Source organism: Sebastes fasciatus, unplaced genomic scaffold, assembly GCF_043250625.1.
Source record: "Sebastes fasciatus isolate fSebFas1 unplaced genomic scaffold, fSebFas1.pri Scaffold_27, whole genome shotgun sequence".
NCBI classification, from domain to species: Eukaryota; Metazoa; Chordata; class Actinopteri; order Perciformes; family Sebastidae; genus Sebastes; species Sebastes fasciatus.
Genome location: NW_027428184.1, coordinates 83146 through 108225, shown reverse-complemented (window position 1 = coordinate 108225; position 25080 = coordinate 83146). Strand labels below are relative to the sequence as shown.

The 25080-nt window shown below is 46.9% G+C and overlaps 2 protein-coding genes across 3 annotated transcripts in view; both read right to left on the bottom strand.

Moving 5' to 3' along the window:
• The window catches only part of LOC141763702 (rac GTPase-activating protein 1), a 13858-nt gene extending 3019 nt beyond the window's left edge, over positions 1-10839 (bottom strand). The window contains exons 1-15 of one of the 2 annotated variants that reach the window (XM_074628298.1): positions 10756-10839; positions 9535-9722; positions 8792-8994; positions 7634-7773; positions 6941-7013; positions 6652-6705; positions 6465-6560; positions 5610-5733; positions 4711-4853; positions 3772-3933; positions 3273-3368; positions 2992-3190; positions 2136-2241; positions 1881-2013; positions 1-93 (exon numbers count right to left, since the gene is read on the bottom strand). The exon at positions 1-93 is cut by the window's left edge and continues 22 nt beyond it. In XM_074628298.1, coding sequence (XP_074484399.1) covers positions 1-93; positions 1881-2013; positions 2136-2241; positions 2992-3190; positions 3273-3368; positions 3772-3933; positions 4711-4853; positions 5610-5733; positions 6465-6560; positions 6652-6705; positions 6941-7013; positions 7634-7773; positions 8792-8994; positions 9535-9661 — 1749 coding nt within the window. In that variant the 5' untranslated portion in view covers positions 9662-9722; positions 10756-10839. The remainder of the gene's footprint in view (positions 94-1880; positions 2014-2135; positions 2242-2991; positions 3191-3272; positions 3369-3771; positions 3934-4710; positions 4854-5609; positions 5734-6464; positions 6561-6651; positions 6706-6940; positions 7014-7633; positions 7774-8791; positions 8995-9534; positions 9723-10755) is intronic. The other variant, XM_074628299.1, reaches the window with a different exon arrangement.
• Positions 10840-14915: 4076 nt separating this feature from the next.
• Positions 14916-24830, bottom strand: dpysl4 (dihydropyrimidinase like 4). Its single transcript, XM_074628291.1, has 15 exons — positions 24690-24830; positions 24029-24117; positions 22979-23163; positions 22430-22594; positions 21446-21507; positions 21186-21266; positions 21021-21089; positions 20365-20485; positions 20127-20283; positions 19708-19849; positions 19026-19110; positions 18311-18396; positions 17336-17515; positions 16574-16739; positions 14916-16272 (listed from the first exon to the last, which is right to left on the bottom strand). The coding sequence occupies exons 1-15, from the start codon at positions 24726-24728 to the stop codon at positions 16181-16183; spliced, it is 1719 nt and encodes a 572-aa protein (XP_074484392.1). The 5' UTR covers positions 24729-24830; the 3' UTR covers positions 14916-16180.
• Positions 24831-25080: the final 250 nt, after the last annotated feature.

Below are 25080 nucleotides of genomic sequence, written 5' to 3'. Positions count from 1 at the left end.
CGTCGTAGCGGTGGAGGACGAGGTCTTGTCCGTGTGGACAGCGAGGACACGTCTCCAGTAGGCTTCAGGGAGCGACAACAGACGGCAGACAACCTGAGAGGAGAGCAGCGTAGCTGATGAACCACTGAGAGACCAGATGGACATGTCTAGTCCTCAAAGTCAGGGTTTCATCCGATAAGATCAAAGAAACGTGTTCGTAGGGCCGTCGCAATAACCGCAGTAATGACAAGCAACCGCCACGACCACCCCAACCGCCACGATTGTCACAACCAACCGTCACAACCACCCCAACCGCCACCCCAACCGCCACAACCAACTGTCACAACCATCACGACCACCCCAACCGCCACAACCATCATGATCACCCCAACCGCCACGATCATCACGACCACCCCAACAACCATCACGACCACCCCAACCGCCACAACCACCACAACTGCCACGACCGTCACAACCATCACGACCACCCCAACCATCACGAACCGCCACAACCACCACAACCACCACGACCGCCACAACCAACCGTCACAACCAACCCAACTGCCACAATCATCACGACCACCACAACTGCCACGACCATCACAACCAACCGTCACAACCATCACGACCACCCCAACCATCACGACCATCCCAACCGCCACGACCATCACGAACCACCACGACCATCACAACCGCCACGACCGTCACAACCAACCGTCACAACCATCACGACCACCCCAACCATCATGACCATCCCAACCGCCACGACCATCACGAACCGCCACAACCATCACGACCACCACAACTGCCACGACCATCACGACCACTACAACTGCCACGACCGTCACAACCAACCGTCACAACCATCACGACCACCCCAACCATCACGACCATCCCAACCGCCACGACCATCACGAACCGCCACGACCACCACAACCGCCACAACCAACCGTCACAACCATCACGACCACCACAACCACCACAACCAACCGTCACAACCATCACGACCACCACAACTGCCACGACCATCACAACTGCATCACGACCACCACAACCGCCACAACCAACCGTCACAACCGCCACAACCAACCGTCACAACCATCACGACCACCACAACTGCCACGACCATCACAACTGCCACGACCATCACGACCACCACAACTGCCACGACCGTCACAACCAACCGTCACAACCATCACGACCACCCCAACCATCACGACCATCCCAACCGCCACGACCATCACAACCAACCGTCACAACCATCACAACCGCCACGACCGCCACAACCAACCGTCACAACCACCCCAACCATCACGACCATCCCAACCGCCACGACCATCACGAACCGCCACGACCATCACAACCGTCACGACCACCCCAACCATCACGACCACCACAACCGCCACGACCACCACAACCACCACAACCACCACAACCGCCACGATCGTAAAAACCAACCGTCACAACTGCCCCAACCACCACGTCCTTCACAAATGTCACAACTACCATGACCACCACGGCCGCCTCAACCGCCATGACCGTCACAACCGCCACGAACCGCCACGAACCGCCACGAACCGCCACGAACCGCCACGACCGCCACGTTCATGGTTTATCTTTTGAATTCGCTGTATTACCGTCCGGGTGGAAACAGGATTGTAAACACTGTTCCGTTCCAGAGACAGGTTGAGATAACGAAAAGGAAAAAAGAGTAAAAAATTCCCAGAAATCAGGAGAATTGTGACTGATTAGGAAACCGTGAGACGGCGATGAAAGACGGGAGTCTCCCGGGAAAATCAGGAGGGTTGGCGGGTACGGCGTTAGCTACGAACCGCCAGCTCGGCCGTCGCCATGTTGAGAGCCGTAAGAGGCAACAGAACTGCCTTCAGAGAGAAGCGGACCTTCGGCTGAGTGTTGGTGTCTCTCATGATGGTGGACGGAGTCGGCTCAGACATCCCGTGTCCCACCAGAGTCGGTCCGAACACCCGGGCCAGATTGTTCTGGTCCATCTGACACGGAGGACTCCTCGTCACCCTGGAGACGGACGGAGACATTAAGACTGGTTAGATATTTAAACTGACTCTCACTGTCAGGATGGTTCTGATGTCTGGAACCTTCCACATGTTTGTCTGATATTCCAGATGTGGCGTTTGTACTTCTGCAGGTGAAGCATCAGAAACGCCAGCGTGTCCCTGTTGACCTTCGGCAGCTCTGCTAACGCCTGATACAAGATGGCAGCGCTGTTGTCTTCATCAGCCAGCTCTGAAACACAGACACATGGTGACGGTTCTACCTGCACAGACGGGTTCTAACTGCATAGACGGGTTCTAACTGCACAGACGGGTTCTAACTCCATAGACGGGTTCTAACTGCATAGACGGGTTCTAACTGCACAGACGGGTTCTAACTCCACAGACGGGTTCTATTGCACAGACGGGTTCTGACTGCACAGACGGGTTCTAACTGCACAGACGGGTTCTATTGCACAGACGGGTTCTGACTGCACAGACGGGTTCTGACTGCACAGACGGGTTCTGACTGCACAGACGGGTTCTAACTGCACAGACGGGTTCTAACTGCACAGACGGGTTCTGACTGCACAGACGGGTTCTAACTGCACAGACGGGTTCTAACTCCAGAGACGGGTTCTAACTGCACAGACGGGTTCTAACTCCATAGACGGGTTCTAACTGCACAGACGGGTTCTAACTGCACATACGGGTTCTAACTGCACAGACGGGTTCTAACTGCACAGACGGGTTCTAACTGCACAGACGGGTTCTAACTGCACAGACGGGTTCTAACTCCATAGACGGGTTCTAACTGCACAGACGGTTTCTAACTGCACAGACGGGTTCTAACTGCACAGACGGGTTCTAACTGCACATACGGGTTCTAACTGCACAGACGGGTTCTAACTGCACAGACGGGTTCTAACTGTCAGGGTCCACAGTAGAACTCAACCGATGACTGATTTGGAGGTGAGCTGGTGAGCATCTTCAGTCTTCGTACCTGAAGCCTCCATGAAGGTGCGGTGCAGTTTGAAGGTGATCAGCGGCTCCTTCAGTTTCCTCAGGAAGTCCTTCAGAAGTCCACACAGAACGTGAACATCGTGAACTTTACTGAGCATCAGTGGTGTTTTCCCCTGGAGGAACCGGTCTCTGAGCTCCTTCACCAGACGCTCCCCTCCAGGAACTCTGTACAGGCCTCTCTGCAGACGGCAGGACATCAGCAGCTGAAACTCACGCTGTATGAACCGGGCTGAACCACGCTGGTCTGAAACCAGGACTCACCTCCTCCAGCCCTCTCCTCTCGATCTCAGCCACACACTCCACAACCAGCTGGGGAACTCTGGGAGGGTTCACTGGAGCAAAACCCTCCAACGAGTTCTGGAGAGACAAAGATCCAGTCAGGTTAAAAACAGGAACAATCAGGAACTCAGAGGTACTGTGAGAACTCAGAGGAACTCAGAGGGACTCAGAGGAACTCAGAGGGAATCGGAGGAACTCAGAGGAACTCAGAGGGACTCGGAGGGAATCGGAGAAACTCAGAGGAACTCAGAGGAACTCAGAGGAACTCAGAGGAACTCAGAGGAACTCAGAGGGACTCAGAGGGACTCAGAGGGACTCAGAGGTACTGTGAGAACTCAGAGGTACTGTGAGAACTCAGAGGTACTGTGAGAACTCAGAGGTACTGTGAGAACTCAGAGGGACTCAGAGGAACTCAGAGGTACTGTGAGAACTCAGAGGGACTCAGAGGGACTCAGAGGAACTCAGAGGAACTCAGAGGTACCTGTTGAGCTGAACTTCCTGTCTTGGCGGCAGCCGAACAGCCTTCGCTTAGTTTCTGTTTGCACTCCGGATGAGCGACCGCTCGGCAGTTTCTGCACTTCATCACCACCTTCCCGAAGCGGATCCTCTTGCCGCATGGCGAGCACATCTCCGGCCGGATCACCTGCAGGGGGGCAGATAGACTACGCTGACGGACCGGATGCTAAACGCTCATCTGTAAACTTTAGACATAAATAAGATTCATCTTCCTAATCAGTCCATTTCTATGCAGACGATGTTTTACATTCTTCATCTCCAGTCGACCTCTGATGCTTTTCAACGGTCACTTAATCTCAGACAAGACAAAGTATATTAAACTTTAAATGGAACCCTGAGTCAGACAAATACTGAGTATAGATATTATAGGATCTCTACGGTCAGTATAGATCTTATAGGAGCTCTGTTAGGTCAGTATAGATCTTATAGGAGCTCTGTACGGTCAGTATAGATCTTATAGGAACTCTGTACGGTCAGTATAGATCCTATAGGAGCTCTGTACGGTCAGTATAGATCTTATAGGAACTCTGTACGGTCAGTATAGATCCTATAGGAGCTCTGTATGGTCAGTATAGATCCTATAGGAGCTCTGTACGGTCAGTGTGGATCTTATAGGAGCTCTGTACGGTCAGTGTGGATCTTATAGGAGCTCTGTACGGTCAGTGTGGATCTTATAGGAACTCTGTACGGTCAGTATGGATCTTATAGGAACTCTGTACGGTCAGTATAGATCCTATAGGAGCTCTGTACGGTCAGTATGGATCTTATAGGAACTCTGTACGGTCAGTATAGATCCTATAGGAGCTCTGTACGGTCAGTATAGATCTTATAGGAGCTCTGTACAGTCAGTATAGATCCTATAGGAGCTCTGTACGGTCAGTATAGATCCTATAGGAACTCGTACGGTTTTAGAAAGGAAATCGTGTTTCAGGGTTTTCTCGGCTCTGCAGCCGTGAGACGGTCTGACAGCGACACTGTCCTCCATCTTTGTTTCGGTTTCAGGTTCCACCGTCGTCTCATCACCAAGAAACCACACCGAGGTCTGGTCTGAGGAACACAAGTTCAATACACAGTTCATATCTATATATTTAGTTTTTATACATTATCACAGAGTGAAGCTGGAGGTCGTATCCACGGTGACCCTCCGACGTTTTAGACACTCTGAGGTTTGTTTTGGTTGACGGATACGGAACGGATATGACATCACGTTACTCAGACTACCACAATAAAAGCGGTAACTTCGTTCTACCTCCACATCGACTAACGGTACGGTTCTTCAGGATCCGTCCTTTCCACGCTTCCCATTCATTGTTTATGTAAGCAGCCATGCAGCAATGCATTCTGGTAGCGTGGCTGCGCGACTCGAGAGACGGAGCGTCACAACGGTCGTTCCTCATTTGCATAAAGTTGAGGTCCAGGCTACTTTATGCAAATCACGGGCGTCCGACGCGACTCGCCGCCTCTCGAAACTCCCGAGAGTCTTTCAGAATAAACGTTGTTGATTTTAAATAAAGACAGATTCAGCAGCTGGATTATTCCTCTCCTCAGATGTTCTCAGAAACGTCTCAGTGAAACAAGAGAAGAATGTTTCCAAACGAGCCGCCGTGTTGTTTCCGGTTTGAAAGCTGGAGCAGCAGCTCACGGAGGGAAAGCGTTCGTCCAATCAGGTGTGGTCTAGTGGCGGCCCACCAAGCGTCCAACGCTGGGAAGCGGCCCGTTGGACACAAACCATCAGAAGAAGCAGATATATCGATTCTGGTACCAAAACATCTGTTTCAGAGTCTCACAGAGTTTTAAACTCACCTCCTCCGGCTGAACCAGCACACTCCTGGCTGAGGGGCTGGACCGGGGTCTCGGGGGTCACCATGTGGATCTGACCTCTGGTCTCAGGAGTCACCGTCGACGTCTTCGCCATCACGTCGACCTCCTGAGTCACACAAACTCAACTTTAGTCTCCTCCATGTTGTTAAAGGAGGAACCAGTGAGTTCCATCAGCCTCCAGAACGCTGAAGGAACCGCTGAGTTCTATCAGCCTCCAGAACGCTGGAGGAACCGCTGAGTTCTATCAGCCTCCAGAACGCTGAAGGAACCGCTTCAACTACTATCATTATCTATTCATCTGTCAGGGATTTCATCCATTCATTGTTTGGTCTATACATTTTAAAACATGCAACTTGACTTATTCAAATATTTAGTCTGACCAACAGTCCAAAATAGAACTGCTGCTGGAAACACGAATAAAACCTTCAAACATACGTCCTTTATAGAAATCTGCTATCTGAGAAATAAGAACTGATGTTCCAGAGGAAATATTCTGCTTTTTACTGACTAGTACTTCTTCCACTGAGTACTTCTTCTACTGAGTACTTCTTCCTCTGAGTACTTCTTCCTCTGAGTACTTCTTCCTCTGAGTACTTCTTCCACTGAGTACTTCTTCCTCTGAGTACTTCTTGTACTGAGTACTGAGTACTTCTTGTACTGAGTACTTCTTCTACTGAGTACTTAGTACTTCTTCTACTGAGTACTGAGTACTTCTTCTACTGAGTACTTCTTCCTCTGAGTACTTCTTCCTCTGAGTACTGAGTAATTCTTCCTCTGAGTACTTCTTCTACTGAGTACTGAGTACTTCTTCTACCATCTTATAATCAGTGTGTTCACCTCTACAGTTTTTCTGTCCAGCAGATCTGAAGACACGTTCATGCTTCTCCCTCGCCTCCCAACCGGAGCGGCACCCGCCGGTCCCAACGACGAGCGCTGAGGAGAACCAACAGAACCAACAGAACGTCAGAACAAACAAACAAACATCTGGCTGAGGAACATGTGAACGTGGGAACGTCACACTGACCCTCTTCTCTCTGGCTCGAGATCTCAGCGGTTTGATGAGAGTCGTGTCCAGATCCTGAAACAACATGAAAACAAACGTCAGTGACATCACAACCACGACGGACTTCACTTCCTGGGTTAACCTTCCATGTCCTCATCAGGAACGGGATCAAAACTGGACCATTGTAATGCTCTCCGAACCGAGCACATTCTTTTATGGGTTTATAAATCACTCAATGATCTCGCTGCTGACTCCTTGTCTTGATTTCAAGGATCCTTTAACGGTTAAATCCTGCCGTCTGCGTTCGTACCACGTCGTCGTCCGTCCGATCGTAGCTGATGTCAGAGTGAGACAGGAAAGACGACTCGTCAATCACACACAGCCTAAAGGAACAAACAGAAAAAAGGTTTTAATCACTACGAGCCTCCAAAGATTCAACAGGTTATATTAACAATCCTTTATTACTGCTACTGATCCCACTGAGAAGCAACTCAACTCCAGTCTCCTCACTGACATCTAAACCCTTCAAGAACCTGGAAAGAACCTCTTAAATCTACATGAGGAACATGTGAAAACTACAAGAACCACTGAAACCCCACTCAGCCTTCACAGCCTCCTCAACAGAGGAGATTTAGTATGATAACCAGTATGAGACCCAACAAGGTCCTGACAGCAATAACGTCTCAGCCAAGAAGAACAGGTTGAAACTAAACATGCGTCCACTTTGTCCCCCTTGATGGTGTCTTACTGGGATCTGAGGACAGACCTGAGACACAGAGCTTACATTCCGTCCCTCAGGCTGGACTCATTCATTCAGTCTAAAACCACAAAGATGTTCATCAACATTGAGCCTGCGGTGCGGTGGGAGGTGTTGGAGCCGCCGGTGGAGGAAAGCCCTGACGACAGGTGGAACAACAGAACTGGTGGAACAGGTAAATGTATTCTACAGACCGGTATTACACCGATCAGAACCAGAGAACCCGTCGGCCCACTCGTCTCTCACCGTCTGCTGCTCCGGTGCTGAGTCACGTTTCCTCCTTTGTGTTCAAACGTGGCCAACAGAGATTTCTGCTCGTCGTTCAGACAGGCGCTGGATTTACTGTCGTGGACCAGGATGTCACACATGAGCTGCATCTGCCGTTGCTGCCAATCAGAGACAAGAAGAGCAGTGATCCAGTGATCCAGGGATCCAGACTCTCAGCGCCGCCTACATGCTGCAGAGAGTCTGAACAGTAGTGGGGTTAAACATGTTGGTGGTGGCGCTAGAGGAAACACCACCGAGTCATTAACGTCTAAAGGGTTCATGCGCTACCGGAGCAGAGACACTGTTTAAGAGCTGACATGGTGGAGCAGGGACGTAGCGTTGGGACGTAGCGTTGGGACGTAGCGTTGGGACGTGGTGTTAGAACGCGGCATTGGGACTCACCAGGTACCGGTAGTCTACGCGGCGTTGGGACTCACCAGGTACCGGTAGTCTACGCGGCGTTGGGACTCACCAGGTACCGGTAGTCCCCTCGGCGTTGGGACTCACCAGGTACCGGTAGTCGCCTCGGCGTTGGGACTCACCAGGTACCGGTAGTCGCCTCGGCGTTGGGACTCACCAGGTACCGGTAGTCGCCTCGGCGTTGGGACTCACCAGGTACCGGTAGTCCCCTCGGCGTTGGGACTCACCAGGTACCGGTAGTCGCCTCGGCGTTGGGACTCACCAGGTACCGGTAGTCGCCTCGGCGTTGGGACTCACCAGGTACCGGTAGTCTCCTCGGCGTTGGGACTCACCAGGTACCGGTAGTCTCCTCGGCGTTGGGACTCACCAGGTACCGGTAGTCTCCTCGGCGTTGGGACTCACCAGGTACCGGTAGTCTCCTCGGCGTTGGGACTCACCAGGTACCGGTAGTCTCCTCGGCGTTGGGTCTCACCAGGTACCGGTAGTCGCCTCGGCGTTGGGACTCACCAGGTACCGGTAGTCGCCTCGGCGTTGGGACTCACCAGGTACCGGTAGTCTCCTCGGCGTTGGGACTCACCAGGTACCGGTAGTCTCCTCGGCGTTGGGACTCACCAGGTACCGGTAGTCTCCTCGGCGTTGGGACTCACCAGGTACCGGTAGTCTCCTCGGCGTTGGGACTCACCAGGTACCGGTAGTCTCCTCGGCGTTGGGACTCACCAGGTACTGGTAGTCGCCTTCGATCTTGTAGCGTTTCTTCATCTCCACGTCCAGCTGGTTGCGAGCGTGCTTCAGTTTGACCTCCAGAGCAGCTTTGGACACGTCCGACTTCACCAGCAGCTCCTTGTACTTCTTCAGCTCCAGCTCGGCGTGAAGCCAGCGCTTCCTCACCGCCTCGAAGTTCTTCACCACCTGAACGAACTCTGAGAGGACAGAAGGACAAATCTCAGTCTACGTCCTCAGTCTGAGGAGACAGTGTGAGGGTAAAGATGGTCTTTCTGTCTGTCTCTGTCCTCAGACTGAGGAGACAGTGTGAGGGTAAAGATAGTCTTTCTGTCTGTCTCTGTCCTCAGTCTATGTCCTCAGACTATGTCCTCAAACTGAGGAGACAGTGTGAGGGTAAAGATAGTCTTTCTGTCTGTCTCTGTCCTCAGTCTATGTCCTCAGACTATGTCCTCAGACTGAGGAGACAGTGTGAGGGTAAAGATAGTCAGTCTTTCTGTCTGTCTCTGTCCTCAGTCTATGTCCTCAGACTATGTCCTCAGACTGAGGAGACAGTGTGAGGGTAAAGATAGTCAGTCTTTCTGTCTGTCTCTGTCCTCAGTCTATGTCCTCAGACTATGTCCTCAGACTGAGGAGACAGTGTGAGGGTAAAGATGGTCTTTCTGTCTGTCTCTGTCCTCAGACTGAGGAGACAGTGTGAGGGTAAAGATGGTCTTTCAGTCCGTCTCTGTCTGAATAACCTGTAAAGTGATCCTGGATCAGTGAGGACGTCTCACCACGCTCGCTGTCCACAGTGTCCTCCTCCATGGTGATCCTCTGGAGACAGAGAGCCAGCAGCTCCTCCACGATGAGCCGAGACTCCCCCATCAGCCTCCTCTAGGACCCCCCCGCCGCCGGGCTCTTATTCTGGTAGTCTGGTCCAGACTTCCTGCAGGTTCACCAAGTTAAACACTTTTAATATCACACAATGCAAAAAGTGTTCAGCTGAACTGACCTGCGACCTCTGACCTCTGATCTCTGACCTCTGACCTCTGACCTCTGACCACGGTTCAACACCTGAAACCAACTCAGCCTGACTTCCTTCAGGAGGTTCAACACCTGAAACCTCCTGAAGGAACTCAGACCCAGTTCCTCCTTCCTGTCAGTCACAACAACAACCAGAACCACCTCCGTCTAATATAGAAATATAGACAATATAGAAATACACAGAATATACAGAATATAGAACTATAGAAAAAATAGAGAATATAGAAATATAGAGAATATACAGAATATAGAAATATAGAGAATATAGAAATATAGAGAATATAGAAATATAGAGAATATAGAAATACACAGAATATACAGAATATAGAACTATAGAAAAAATAGAGAATATAGAAAAAATAGAGAATATAGAGAATATAGAGAATATAGAAATATAGAGAATATAGAGAATATAGAAATATAGAGAATATAGAAATATAGACAATATAGAAATATAGACAATATAGAAATACACAGAATATAGAACTATAGAAAAAATAGAGAATATAGAAAAAATAGAGAATATAGAGAATATAGAGAATAGAGAAATATAGAGAATATAGAGAATATAGAAATATAGAGAATATAGAAATATAGAGAATATAGAAATATAGAGAATATAGTAATATAGAGAATATAGAAATATAGAGAATATAGAAATATAGAACTATACAGAATATAGAACTATAGAAAAAATAGAGAATATAGAAATATAGAGAATAGAGAATATAGAAATATAGAGAATAGAGAATATAGAGCTAGAAACAGGTGAACATTAACATTTAACTGTGATCAAAAGTATAAAACAACAACAGACGGAGAGTTACTGGATCAAACTTTACTCAGTTCACACAGCTGAATGAGTGAATGAATGAATGAATGGATTAGTTCTTTAATGAATGAGTGAATGAGTGAATGAGGAGGTTTAGACTCACCTCAGGCTGCAGCTCCTCTCAGCTCATCAGACTTCATTGATTAGTCCTGTGTGTGTGTCTGTCTGATCATGTGACCTCAGCTGCTACCCCTATTGGTGCTGATGTCATCGGTACAGCTGCTTCATCCTGTTGTCTAAATCAATCAATCAATCAATCAATAAATAGATGAATAAATAAATAGATAAATAAATAAATAAATAAATAAATAAATAAATAAATAAATAGATATAGATAGATAGATAAATAAATAAATAAATAAATAAATAGATAAATAGATATAGATAGATAGATAAATAAATAAAGGAAACCAGTAACATTATCCAGATTAAAACTGATCATGATTTTACAAACATGAACGTTTATGTTATGTTATGTTCTACACAATTTCTTCATAAAATAAACATTTGGAATTAATTTATATAATTTACATACAAATCTATAATCTTTAAAATTCGTAATTTGGATTTTTTTATTTCTGATCTGATTAATAATATAAATATTATAAATATACTCTATATGTAGAGTTTATTTATATTTATATTATTCTATATATATTATGTATACTGCAAGTTTATTTTATGAAGTATACTTGGTAAAGTTCAAGTATATATTTCCCAAGTAGACTTTAAGTAGTAAGTATACTTATATCAATGTACTAGATTTATACTTGTACTACTTCAATACATCTTGGGACTTAATAAGCCCACTTTTTAGTTTAGTACACTTTAAAGTATACTCTCAGTAAACTACTAGTTTAATAGTTTTTATACTACAACTATACTAACTTATCATTTTCTTAAGTATATCCTGATCAAAAGATTAGGTACAAGTATAAGTCAAGTATACTTAAACCTTTCTGTTTTCTGTATGAGCCAAGTACACTTTTATAATATATCTCTGATAAGTACGTAAAAAGTAAACTGCAAGGAAACTCTCTTATTTGAAGTGTAAAAGAAGTATACTAGTAGTACTCTTCAACTTCAGTGATGGATAAAAACAGACGTCTCACTCTGCCGTGTTTCTCTTTACACTTTATTCATGCAGCTCGAACAAGTTGGAAGAGGAGTTTTATACCTTCACGACAACAACAACAACAACAACAACAACAACAACAACAGATGCACCGTCGCCACACAACGCCTAAAATAACTAACCTGAATCTGAATTTGTGAACATTGAATAAAATACATTCAAATTCAGCATCTGAAATTGCAAATCAAGAAATTTCACATTTTAATTTCAAAGAGTTGAATTCAGAAAAAATAAATTCAGATTATATGATTTTCAAAGTCAAATATTTCGACGCTGCAAATTCATGTCCTCCATGTTGGCTCCATGTTGGCTCCATGTTGGCTCCATGTTGGCTCCATATTGGCTCCATGTTGCCTCCATGTGGCCTCCATGTTGGCTCCATGTTGGCTCCATATTGGCTCCTTGTGGCCTCCATGTGGCCTCCATGTTGGCTCCATGTTGCCTCCATGTGGCCTCCATGTTGGCTCCATGTTGCCTCCATATTGGCTCCATATTGGCTCCATATTGGCTCCATGTTGGCTCCATGTTGGCTCCATGTTGGCTCCATGTGGCCTCCATGTGGCCTCCATATTGGCTCCATGTTGCCTCCATGTTGCCTCCATATTGGCTCCATGTTGGCTCCATGTTGCCTCCATATTGGTTCCATGTCGGCTCCATGTGGCCTCCATGTGGCCTCCATTTGGCCTCCATATTGGTTCCATGTTGGCTCCATGTTGGCTCCATATGGCTCCAGTGCATCTGTGAGGACGGAGAAACTACCGACTGCTACAGAAACAGTTCAGCCTGCAGGAAAACAGCCGCCATGTTGGAGCTGAATCTGTACTACAGTGTTTGATAAACTAAGCTAAGCTAAGCTAAGCTAAGCTAAGCTAAGCTAAGCTAAGCTAACTGGCTGCTGGCTTCATATTTACTGTTATCAATCTGAACATCTGACTCTCAAAATATCAAACAATTCCTTTAAGGACACAAAATGTCTGTCGTCCAACAGCATCGTTGTACAATATTTAGTTTCTATAGCAACAGCTTGGCGCCAACATGGCCGCCGTGGGCTGCTCGCTGGCTGAACCATGTGTGAGTGCTACAATCACTGATGCTAACACTGCTACGATACAAAAACTGTAAAAAATACAAAATGATCATGGTATCAAATGAAGTCTTTACAAATCAAAAACACTGTTAAAAATCCCTTCAGAGGTCATCAGAGGTCATACAGCAGGAAGGGGAGGGGCTCTGCAGCTGTGACATCACAGTCAGAGGTCAGAGGTCAGAGGTCACGGTGGACGTTGCGGACCCTCTAATAGCCGAGTCAGACCGTGGCTGTATTAACAGACGTGTTACGGCTCCGTCGGGTCAGAAACCTCCATCAGATAAAGGCCACCCCCCCCATGGTCATATGGTAGAAAACAATACTGGTGTGGCACACAGATTGGTAAACCGAGCGTATGGATTGGTAAACCGATCACAGGGGTTGGTAAACCAATCACAGGGGTTGGTAAACCGATCGCAGGGATTGGTAAACAGAGCGTATGGATTGGCAAACCGATCATATGGATTGGTAAACCGATCACAGGGGTTGGTAAACAGAGCGCAGGGGTTGGTAAACAGAGCGCAGTGATTGGTAAACTGATCATATGGATTGGTAAACCGATCACAGGGATTGGTAAACAGAGCGTATGGATTGGTAAACCGATAATATGGATTGGTAAACCAATCACAGGGGTTGGTAAACAGAGCGCAGGGATTGGTAAACCGATCATATGGATTGGTAAACCGATCACAGGGATTGGTAAACCGAGCACAGGGATTGGTAAACCGATCATATGGATTGGTAAACCGATCACAGGGATTGGTAAACCGAGCACAGGGATTGGTAAACCGAGCAGAGGGATTGGTAAACCGAGCGTAGGGATTGGTAAACCGATCAGAGGGATTGGTAAACCGAGCACATGGATTGGTAAACCGATAATATGGATTGGTAAACCGATCACAGGGGTTGGTAAACAGAGCGCAGGGATTGGTAAACCGATCATATGGATTGGTAAACCGATCACAGGGATTTGTAAACAGAGCGCAGGGATTGGTAAACCGAGCGTAGGGATTGGTAAACCGAGCGTAGGGATTGGTAAACTGAGCGTAGGGATTGGTAAACCGATCACAGGGGTTGTTGGCGAGCCAACAGTCACTTTGCTTTAAAATAAAAGGTAATTTTAAAGGTCAGAATCTGTGAGAACTAATGACGATAAATCATCAACGTGGAGCTAATCACCTTACAGGTGAAGTCTACCAATCCGCTCCATCGGTTCACCAATTTACGTGGGGGCGGGGCCAGCAGGAGAAACTGAGAAACTGAGCATGTCCAGAAGAAAACCTCAAAGATAGAAAAGTGAAATTTACACTGACTGGAGTCCAGAACCGGTTCTGATAATACATCCACGGTCTCAGCAGAGTTCTGTTTCTATATGTGGTGATGTTAGTTTGTTTTAGATGTTTCTGGGGGGCAGAGTTTAGGTCCTGTAGGGGGGGCGTTGTATTTATGGTATGGTATTATGGTATATATTATATTATATTGAAGAGATTGCTACTTGCAGGCTTCTACTGGATTCATTAGCACCATTTAGTCCGTTGATGTGTTGAAGTTGATGGTTCGTCTCTAACGGTCGACTATCAAATACTTTATCATAACTAAGATGAACTTTATCAGTGAATTAAACACATAGTTGGAACATGGTACCTCACGGTACTACATGGTACCTCATGGTACCACACACTGAATCTATAACAGAACAATAAAGATTATATTATTATAATAAAGGTCCCATAGTGGTTCAGATTGAGAGTAACAGATACCTGAATAATCACGTTATAAATGACCTTTAATTATTAAATACTACAGACTGGTGTTAATCTCCAGCTCAGAGTCGGAACCAGGATGATATTAATCTAATTAATATGAGCAGAATAGATTTATGGGAAGAATGGACAAAGTATTTCGATGAGGCCGGCTGTCAATAAGAAAAGAGGACGTATTTTCTGGGGTCATACTACTACTACTACTACTACTACTACTACTACTACTACTACTAGCAGTAGTGTACTACCTTTAACAGAGAGCACTGAGAGACAAAGAGAACATGATGAAGCGTTTTATGAATAATGTTGAGTACACATGTGGAAGGATCAGAGTACTTCAAATGACATTTGGTACTCGTTAAAGTACCATTGTTGTAGGATTTAGTACTAGTCGATGGGTTGTAGTACCATTGTTGTAACACTCAGTACTACTTCAGTTGAAGTACACTAGGTGCAGGATTTAGTAAATAGTTGTAGGGCTTAGTAGTACTGGTAGGGTTGTAGTACCATTATTGTAGGATTAAGTATTAGATTTAGGGTTTAATACTAGTTGAAGTACTACTGGTGTTAGTTGTAGGATAAAGTACTTTTTGTAGCCTTGTATTATCAGTGCTGTAACATTCAGTACTAGTCAAAGTCAATTATAGTAGGGTTTAGTACTTGCAAGATTGTAGTACTTGTATGGTTGTAGTACCATTGTTTAGTAGGGCAGGGTAAACTGGGTTTAGTAGTATTTGTAGAGTTGTACTACCATTGTAGCAGGGTTTAGTACTACATGAAGTACCATGGTTTTAGAATTTAGTACTAGCTGGATGGTTGTTGAAGGGTTTGATACTAGTAAAAGTACAATTACTGCAATATTTAGTACTTGTTGTCAGGGTTATAACTAGAGGTTGAGTTGTAGGGTTCAGTAGTAGTTGAAGTACTACTGTTATAGGGTGTAGTACTAGGTCAAAGGTTGTTGTAGGGTTCAGTAATAGTTGAAGTACTACTGTTATAGGGTGTAGTACTAGTTCTAAGGTTGTTGTAGGGTTCAGTAGTAGTTGAAGTACTACTGTTATAGGGTGTAGTACTAGTTCTAAGGTTGTTGTAGGGTTCAGTAGTAGTTGAAGTACTACTGTTATAGGGTGTAGTACTAGGTCTAAGGTTGTTGTAGGGTTCAGTAGTAGTTGAAGTACTACTGTTATAGGGTGTAGTACTAGGTCTAAGGTTGTTGTAGGGTTCAGTAGTAGTTGAAGTACTACTGTTATAGGGTGTAGTACTAGGTCAAAGGTTGTTGTAGGGTTCAGTAGTAGTTGAAGTACTACTGTTATAGGGTGTAGTACTAGTTCTAAGGTTGTTGTAGGGTTCAGTAGTAGTTGAAGTACTACTGTTATAGGGTGTAGTACTAGGTCAAAGGTTGTTGTAGGGTTCAGTAGTAGTTGAAGTACTACTGTCATAGGGTTTGTAAGGGTTGGGCAGTATCTTGTAGCAGTATCTTGTTGCAGTATCTTGTAGTAGTATCTTGTAGTACTGGCGACTCTTCAACATGGTTCTTGTGGTTTTACGATAACGAAGTGATGTTGGAGCGTCCACCAGGCGGCGCCACGATCTTCTGAGTAGAGCGGCGAGGGATGTGGTCGTCGATCTGACTTCCTGGACAGAAGAAGAAGAACGTGGTCTGAGTATATGAGTATATGAGTATATGAATACTAATATGAATATGAATATTTAACTGCAGTACTCAGCTGCTGCTAGTATAAACTGGTCTAAACTGTTTACCCAGAATGCAACTCAGAGTCAATCACCTATACCTGATCAGATAATTGATCAGAACACTGCAGATACATACACAGATACGTGTGTGTGTGTGTGTGTGTGTGTGTGTGTGTGTGTGTGTGTGTGTGTGTGTGTGTGTGTTCGTGCGTGTGTGTTCGTGCGTGTGTGTGTTCACTACCTGCCAGGGTGAATCCTGATTGGTGGAGGTTCCGGAGGCTGATCTGGGTTTTGGGGCAGGGGGTCCCCCTGGTGGTCGGAGTGGGCGGGACCGATTTACTCATACTGATGACATCATGGACCGGACCGTCGTAGTTTCCACGGGGGACGCCGCGAGCCTCCGCCATCTGAGACCAGGAGACAAGATGTCTGTCAGTGACGGACCGGTCGGTTAACTGATCGGTTCCTGATGGACCGGTCGGTTAACTGATCGGTTCCTGATGGACCGGTCGGTTAACGGATCGGTTCCTGATGGACCGGTCCGTTAACGGATCGGTTCCTGATGGACCGGTCCGTTAACGGATCGGTTCCTGATGGACCGGTCCGTTAACGGATCGGTTCCTGGTGGACCGGTCCGTTAACGGATCGGTTCCTGATGGACCGGTCCGTTAACGGATCGGTTCCTGATGGACTGGTCCGTTAACTGATCAGTTCAACCAACTAGCCAATTAGTTCAAATAGTTAACCAACCAGACAGGCTGAACCAGCCTCCACCTGTTAACATCTTCTAGTAAGTAAAGGGTTAACTAGTTGGTCGGTTGGTTAACTAGGTTACCCGATCCTATCTCAGACAGACAGCTGGTTATCTGGTTAACCTGTTGGTCAGGCAGTAAACTAGTTAACCAGTTGGTTGTGTGGTTAACTAGTTCCCTGGTAGGTTACCTCGCTGCAGGCTTCTGTCAGAGCTTTAGATTAACCACTAGTTAACTAGTTGGTTAGTTACCTTGCTGCGGGCTCTGATCCTCTTGTAGACGGCGTCGGGGAACGCCTTTCTGGGGACAAAGCGTCCTGAACCTTCCATCACGTCCAGTTTTCCGTCCTCCAGAACGACCCGACCGCCGGAGATCACCACCGACGCCACGCCTCGAAACTCCAGACCCTCCAGGATGTTCACCTCCACCGTCTGGAGGAGGAGGAGAGAGGAGGAGGAGGAGAGAGGAGGAGGAGAGAGAGAGGATGAGGAGAGAGAGAGGAGGAGGAGAGGAGGAGGAGGAGAGAGAGGATAGAGAGAGGAGGAGGAGGAGAGGAGGAAGAGGAGGAGGAGAGGAGGAGGAGGAGAGAGAGAGGATGAGGAGAGAGAGAGAGGAAGAGGAGGAGAGAGAGGAGGAGGAGGAGAGAGAGGATAGAGGAGGAGGAGGAGAGGAGGAAGAGGAGGAGAGAGAGAGGATGAGGAGAGAGAGAGTAGGAGGAGGAGGAGAGAGAGGAGGAGGAGGAGAGGAGGAGGAGAGGATAGAGAGAGGAGGAGAGAGAGGAGGAGGAGGAGAGAGAGGGGATGAGGAGAGAGAGAGGAGGAGAGAGATGAGGAGGAGGAGAGAGAGGATGAGGAGAGAGAGGAGGAGGAGAGAGAGGAGGAGGAGAGGAGGAGGAGGAGAGAGAGGATAGAGAGAGGAGGAGGAGGAGAGGAGGAGGAGGAGTGAGAGGATGAGTAGAGAGAGAGGAGGAGGAGGAGGAGAGAGAGGAGGAGGAGAGGAGGAGGAGGAGAGAGAGGATAGAGAGAGGAGGAGGAGGAGAGGAGGAGGAGGAGTGAGAGGATGAGTAGAGAGAGAGGAGGAGGAGGAGAGAGAGGAGGAGGAGAGGAGAGAGGAGAGAGAGAGAGGAGGAAGAGGAGGGTCACCTCATCATGATGATTGATTACTGATTACTGATTACTGATGATTGATGATTGATGATTGGTTATTGATTATTGATTTGTTGTTACCAGGTTGTGAGTCTTTGCAGAAACAGTTCGTGTCTCCTTCGGATTCCAGACGACGATGTCAGCATCAGATCCGACGGCGATCCTCCCTGAAGACAGACAGACGGACGGACGCGTCACATATTGAGCTTCATCTTCTGAAACAAATATCAGCTGATCTGAACAGAACGAGGAACCTCCTGAGACCTTCAACTAGAACCTCATCTTCAGTGATCTGAAACATCAGTGTTACACTTCAGTTACCACCTTGTCCTGAATCCAACAGAGAGGAACCTGAACCCAACCTGTCCTCAACCTGTCCTCAACCTGTCCCAACCTGTCCCCAACCTGTCCCCAACCTGTCCTCTGTTATACTAAGTGTCAGTAGATGTCCTCAATCTGTCCTCAACCTGTCCTCTGTTATATTAAGTGTCAGTAGATGTCCTCAATCTGTCCTCTGTTATACTAAGTGTTAGTAGATGTCCTCAATCTGTCCTCTGTTATACTAAGTGTCAGTAGATGTCCTCAATCTGTCCTCAACCTGTCCTCTGTTATACTAAGTGTCAGTAGATGTCCTCAACCTGTCCTCAACCTGTCCTCTGTTATACTAAGTGTCAGTAGATGTCCTCAACCTGTCCTCAACCTGTCCTCTGTTATACTGATTGCCAGTAGATGTAGTGCAGCACCATCAGTGTGTCTGTCTCCTCCACAGAGCAACGTTTCCTGACGGATGTGATACCTTTTCGTGGGTACATGTTGAAGAGTTTAGCAGCGTTGGTGCTTGTTACAGCAACAAACTCGTTCTCGTCCATCTTCCCCGTAGACTGCAGAGACAGAAGGACAAAAATCAGACACTGAATTTTATAATGACAGTGACAAAGAACCCTTATCTTAATGTGGAACCAATCCCCTTAATGAAGACTAAACTGATATCTGTCCGGGGTATCCAACCGTTGCATATTGGGGGCCATGTTTTGGCGTTGGCTGCAGGATATTTTTACAGCTGAATAATTTGGCGTTGGCTGCAGGATATTTTTACAGCTGAATAATTTGGCGTTGGCTGCAGGATATCTTTACAGCTGAATAATTTGGCGTTGGCTGCAGGATATCTTTACAGCTGAATAATTTGGCGTTGGCTGCAGGATATTTTTACAGCTGAATAATTTGGCGTTGGCTACAGGATATTTTTACAGCTGAATTATTTGGCGTTGGCTGCAGGATATTTTTACAGCTGAATAATTTGGCGTTGGCTACAGGATATTTTTACAGCTGAATTATTTGGCGTTGGCTGCAGGATATTTTTACAGCTGAATAAATCCTTCAGTCTGTTTCAAACAAAGTGATCAGTCTTCACGTGAATAACAGAGTGCAGCACTATGAATGTCTTCCAGGTGTGATGACGTGGAGACTACCTATCTTACCACAGCTCTGTCCCACACCACGGACATCCTCTCCTCGATCCCGTTGGTTCCCTCTGGGATCAGAGTGAAGTCATCTTTACCGACGGCTTTCTGGGCCGTGGAGAAGCTGGCCTGAGCGCTGGACGTCACCTGGAGGTCTCCACTGGACAAAACACACATGACAAGCACCTGTCAGGTTCACCTGGATCACCTGGATCACCTGGTTCACCTGGATCACCTGGATCACCTGGTTCACCTGGTTCACCTGGATCACCTAGACCGCTGAGGTGGAAGGTGAGGTTACATTAATGCTAAGAAAGCTAACAGAGAGGTAGAGTCATACTAACCATGCTAACAGAGAGGTAGAGTCATACTAACCATGCTAACAGACAGGTAGAGTCATACTAACCATGCTAACAGAAAGGTAGAGTCATACTAACCATGCTAACAGAGAGGTTAGGTACTGTGGAGTTGAGGGATCACGGTTGAGAGGCGGGCTCATGACAAAGGCGGCAGCTGTAGCCCAGTCTTTGGACCAATAGTGAGAGCCGTCAGTGGCCAGGCTGGCTGTGATTGGCTCCCCGTACACCACGATACCTGAGGACAGAGACAGGAGCATGTTGAACCTGATGTGGATTAAAGGGGGTGATGAAGAACACATGAGGATGATGATGTCACCTTTCTTCCTGGCTTTGGCGATGACATCAGCGGCAGATTTGCTCATCACCTTGGTAACGTACAGCGGACAGTTGGCCTGCTTGGCGATGGTGACGGCCCGATACACCGCCTCCGTCTCCACCTGACACACAACATGACAACACGTCATCATCATCATCACTACCATCAGTAACACTTGTTACAGGTTACAGGTGTGTGACAGGTGTAATTACAGGTGTTATTACAGGTGTGTGTGTGACAGGTGTTATTACAGGTGTAATTACAGGTGTGTGACAGGTGTAATTACAGGTGTGTGACAGCTGTGTGACAGGTGTAATTATAGGTGTAATTACAGGTGTGTGTGTGTGTGACAGGTGTTATTACAGGTGTAATTACAGGTGTGTGACAGGTGTAATTACAGTTGTGTGACAGGTGTGTGACAGGTGTAATTATAGGTGTAATTACAGGTGTGTATGACAGGTGTTATTACAGGTGTAATTACAGGTGTATTACAGGTGTGTGACAGGTGTAATTACAGGTGTGGGACAGGTGTAATTACAGGTGTAATTACAGGTGTAATTACAGGTGTGTGACAGGTGTAATTACAGGTGTGTGAAAGGGTGTAATTACAGGTGTAATTACAGGTGTGTGACAGGTGTAATTACAGATGTGAGTACCTCTTCAGGGTGAGATAAAACGTGTCCTTCAGGTCCAGTGATGCCGAGAGAGAGAAGCTTCTTCTGTTCCTGAAACACGAACCAGTTTGAGTTCTCCGTTAGAATCAGACCAGAACTGAACCTTCAGCTGACGTCTGTTCTTTAATTTACACTCAGGTGTGTTACCTCATCAATGATGTCACCATTCTCAGCGTGCACCTGTGCGATGGCTCCAAGATCCCGGAGGACCCCGAACGCCTCGTAGAGCTGAAACAGAAAGCAGATTTAGTTCAGTGAAGAGAAAACACTGACGCCTACTAAACCGAACCAACCTGAGCAACAACCACACAGTGGAGCTCACCTGAGAGTGTAGCTCACCTGAGAGTGTAGCTCACCTGAGAGTGTAGCTCACCTGAGAGTGTAGCTCACCTGAGAGTGTAGCTCACCTGAGAGTCGGAGCTCTGGTATTTGTCTTTGTAGGACATGAAGAACAGGAAGGAGTTCACACCTGGAACACCAATATTACACTTAATACATAGTTCAGTTCAGAGACGTTAGAGTCTTTAGAGTCTTCAGAGTCTTCAGTCTTTAGAGTCTTCAGTCTTTAGAGTCTTCAGTCTTTAGAGTCTTCAGTGTTCAGTCTTTAGAGTCTTCAGAGTTGTTAGAGTCGTTAGAGATTTCAGAGTCTTTAGAGTCTTCAGTCTTTAGAGTCTTCAGAGTCTTCAGTCTTTAGAGTCTTCAGTCTTTAGAGTCTTTAGAGTCTTCAGTGTTCAGTCTTTAGAGTCTTCAGTCTTTAGAGTCTTCAGTGTTCAGTCTTTAGAGTCTTCAGAGTTGTTAGAGTCGTTAGAGATTTCAGAGTCTTTAGAGTCTTCAGTCTTTAGAGTCTTTATAGTCTTCAGAGTCGTGAGAGTCTTTATAGTCTTCAGATTCTTTAGAGTCTTCAGAGTCTTTACAGTCGTTAGTCTTCAGAGTCTTTATAGTCTTCAGAGTCTTTAGAGTCTTTAGTGTATTTAGAGTCGTTAGTCTTCAGAGTCTTCAGAGTCGTTAGTCTTTAGAGTCTTTAGAGTCGTTGGTCTTTATAGTCTTCAGAGTCTTCAGAGTCGTTAGAGTCGTTAGAGTCTTCAGAGTCTTTAGAGTTGTCAGAGTCTTCAGAGTCAGAGTCTTCAGAGTCGTTAGAGTTGTCAGTCTTTAGAGTCTTTAGAGTCGTTAGAGTCTTCAGAGTCGTTGGAGTTGTCAGAGTCTTTAGAGTCTTCAGAGTCTTCAGAGTCTTCAGAGTCGTTAGAGTTGTCAGAGTCTTTAGAGTCGTTAGAGTCTTCAGAGTCGTTAGTCTTTAGAGTCTGTAGTCATTAGAGTCTTCAGAGTCTTTAGAGTCATTAGAGTCTTTAGAGTCGTTAGAGTCTTTAGTAGCGATCAGTGGACCGTCTTCTCACCTTGGTCTTTGACGAGCGTCTCCATCTCTTCGTAGAGTCCTTCGTGCCAGCGAGTGATGTCCAGGTGGAGCGAGAAGTCGCAGCACGCCGTCTGCTCCGCCGTTTCCCTCCACTGATCGAACGCCGTCAGTAAACTAGTCCCCGCCTCCACCAGGACGTGGTCCACTGGAAACACAACCGCCACCGATCAGTACTGAGAGGTTATTGATAGATGAGTATTGATAGGTTATTGATAGATGAGTATTGATAGGTTATTGATAGATGAGTATTGATAGGTTATTGATAGATGAGTATTGATAGGTTATTGATAGATGAGTATTGATAGGTTATTGATAGATGAGTATTGATAGGTTATTGATAGATGAGTACTGATAGGTTATTGATAGATGAGTATTGATAGGTTATTGATAGATGAGTATTGATAGGTTATTGATAGATGAGTATTGATAGGTTATTGATAGATGAGTATTGATAGGTTATTGATTGATGAGTATTGATAGGTTATTGATAGATGAGTATTGATAGGTTATTGATTGGTGGTTATCTGACTGATGGTGGTGGTTCCCCCGGACACGGCGGCTCTGGTTCCGTGGTAGAAGCCGTCGGTGGGGTTCATGCCTTTCTGCGGAGCGTGCAGGTTGGTGTTGGCGTCGACTCCCCCGGGGATCACCAGCTGACCGTACGCGTCCACCGTCTTCACGCCCGGCGGGACGATCAGGTTCTCACCGATCTGTCTAATCAGGAAACACAACAGGAAATCTGATGATGTCACAGACAGCTACCACCCACAACTCACCTGGAGGTCACCTGGAGGTCAGGTGGTCAGGTGGTGGTCAGGTGGAGGTCAGGTGGAGGTCGGATGGAGGTCAGATGGAGGTCAGGTGGAGGTCGGTTGGAGGTCAGGTGGTCAGGTGGAGGTAAGGTGGTCAGCTGGAGGTCAGGTGGTCAGCTGGAGGTCAGGTGGAGGTCAGGTGGTCAGGTGGTCAGGTGGAGGTCAGGTGGTCAGCTGGAGGTCAGGTGGAGGTCAGGTGGTCAGGTGGAGGTCAGGTGGTCAGGTGAAGGTCAGATGGTCAGGTGGAGGTCGGGTGGAGGTCAGGTAGAGGTCAGGTGGTCAGGTAGAGATCAGGTGGAGGTTGGGTGGAGGTCAGGTGGTCAGGTGGAGGTCGGGTGGAGGTCAGGTGGTCAGGTGGTGGTCAGGTGGTCAGGTGGAGGTCAGGTGGTCAGGTAGAGATCAGGTGGAGGTTGGGTGGAGGTCAGGTGGTCAGGTGGAGGTCGGGTGGAGGTCAGGTGGTCAGGTGGTGGTCAGGTGGTCAGGTGGAGGTCAGGTGGTCAGGTAGAGATCAGGTGGAGGTTGGGTGGAGGTCAGGTGGTCAGGTGGAGGTCGGGTGGAGGTCAGGTGGTCAGGTGGTGGTCAGGTGGTCAGGTGGAGGTCAGGTGGAGGTCAGGTGGTCAGGTAGAGATCAGGTGGAGGTTGGGTGGAGGTCAGGTGGAGGTCGGGTGGAGGTCAGGTGGAGGTCAGGTGATCAGGTGGTGGTCAGGTGGTCAGGTGGAGATTAGGCGGAGGTCATAACTACTAATAATCAATATCAATGCGTTTACTTGACGGTCCCGTCCTCCACGTAGACGTCGGCGTAGAACGACTGGTCGTCATTGACGATCTTTCCTCCTTTGATGATGAGACGGTCGCCCTGGAAACAGACAGAGAGCATGCTGGGTAAAATGGGAGGAGGCCAGCAGGAAGTCAAAGACATCCGATGAACACGGCGGCGTTTCTTTATTTCACGTGTTTCAGGTTCAGGTTCAGTGGGACATCAGAAAACATTACTTTATATATAAATATAAAGATATATATATATATAAATAAAGGTATTTATATGTACTCTGACTTTCAGCCACGCCCACCGTGATGACGTCACACAGGTGATTATTGATTGACAGGAAGTGTTTTAACAGTAATATGATGAAGTCAGAACGAGGCAGAGCTTAAATGTCCCACTCTCCCTGAACGCACCTTGTGATCATTAAATATTATTAATAATCTAATCAATAATGTCATTTATTGATCTCTCAGCATCACCGCCTCTTTAGAACCGAGCCGGACCGGACCGGACCGGACCGGGCGGGTCTCCAGGGCAGGTACCGGTCTGGATCAGTGGGTCTGCAGCATCCTCTCCTCCTCACCCTAACCCAGCATCAGCATCAGCACCAGACCCGGTACCCCGGCTCGGCTCGGTCCGGCTCGCCTCGGCTCTGGACCTACCGCGGGTCTCGCGCTGTTCTTCTTAGTCTGGAACGCCATCCTGATCGATCTATCAGCTGATTGATCCGCTCACACGCACACGCACACTCAGCTATTGTTGCTCCCTCAGCTCTGACGTCACGCTGCTTACAACACGCACACACACACACACACAAGGCTTCCGGTGCGGAGCTTCAAAATAAAGTCCCGTAGACGAGAAATATCTTTATTTTAATATTAAATTTAACATTTAGGTCCAAATCAAGTTCTGAGAAAGAAAGAAGGAGCTAGTTCTACTTACAATGCAGTAGATATATATACTATATATTTATATATGTATACTGATACAGTATACATATATAAATACAGTATGCTGTGTATATATATATATATATACTGATACAGTATACAT

Bases quoted from the DNA above. Each gene is read 5' to 3' on its own strand.
- dpysl4 (XM_074628291.1), bottom strand. From the start codon at position 24,728: ATGGCGTTCCAGACTAAGAAGAACAGCGCGAGACCCGCG. The intron at 21,508-22,429 runs GTGAGAAGACGG...TTGGTGTTCCAG, and splicing joins GACGCTCGTCAAAGACCAAG to GTGTGAACTCCTTCCTGTTC. The intron at 20,284-20,364 runs GTGACATCATCA...CTCTGTCCTCAG, and splicing joins CGCCAAAGCCAGGAAGAAAG to GTATCGTGGTGTACGGGGAG.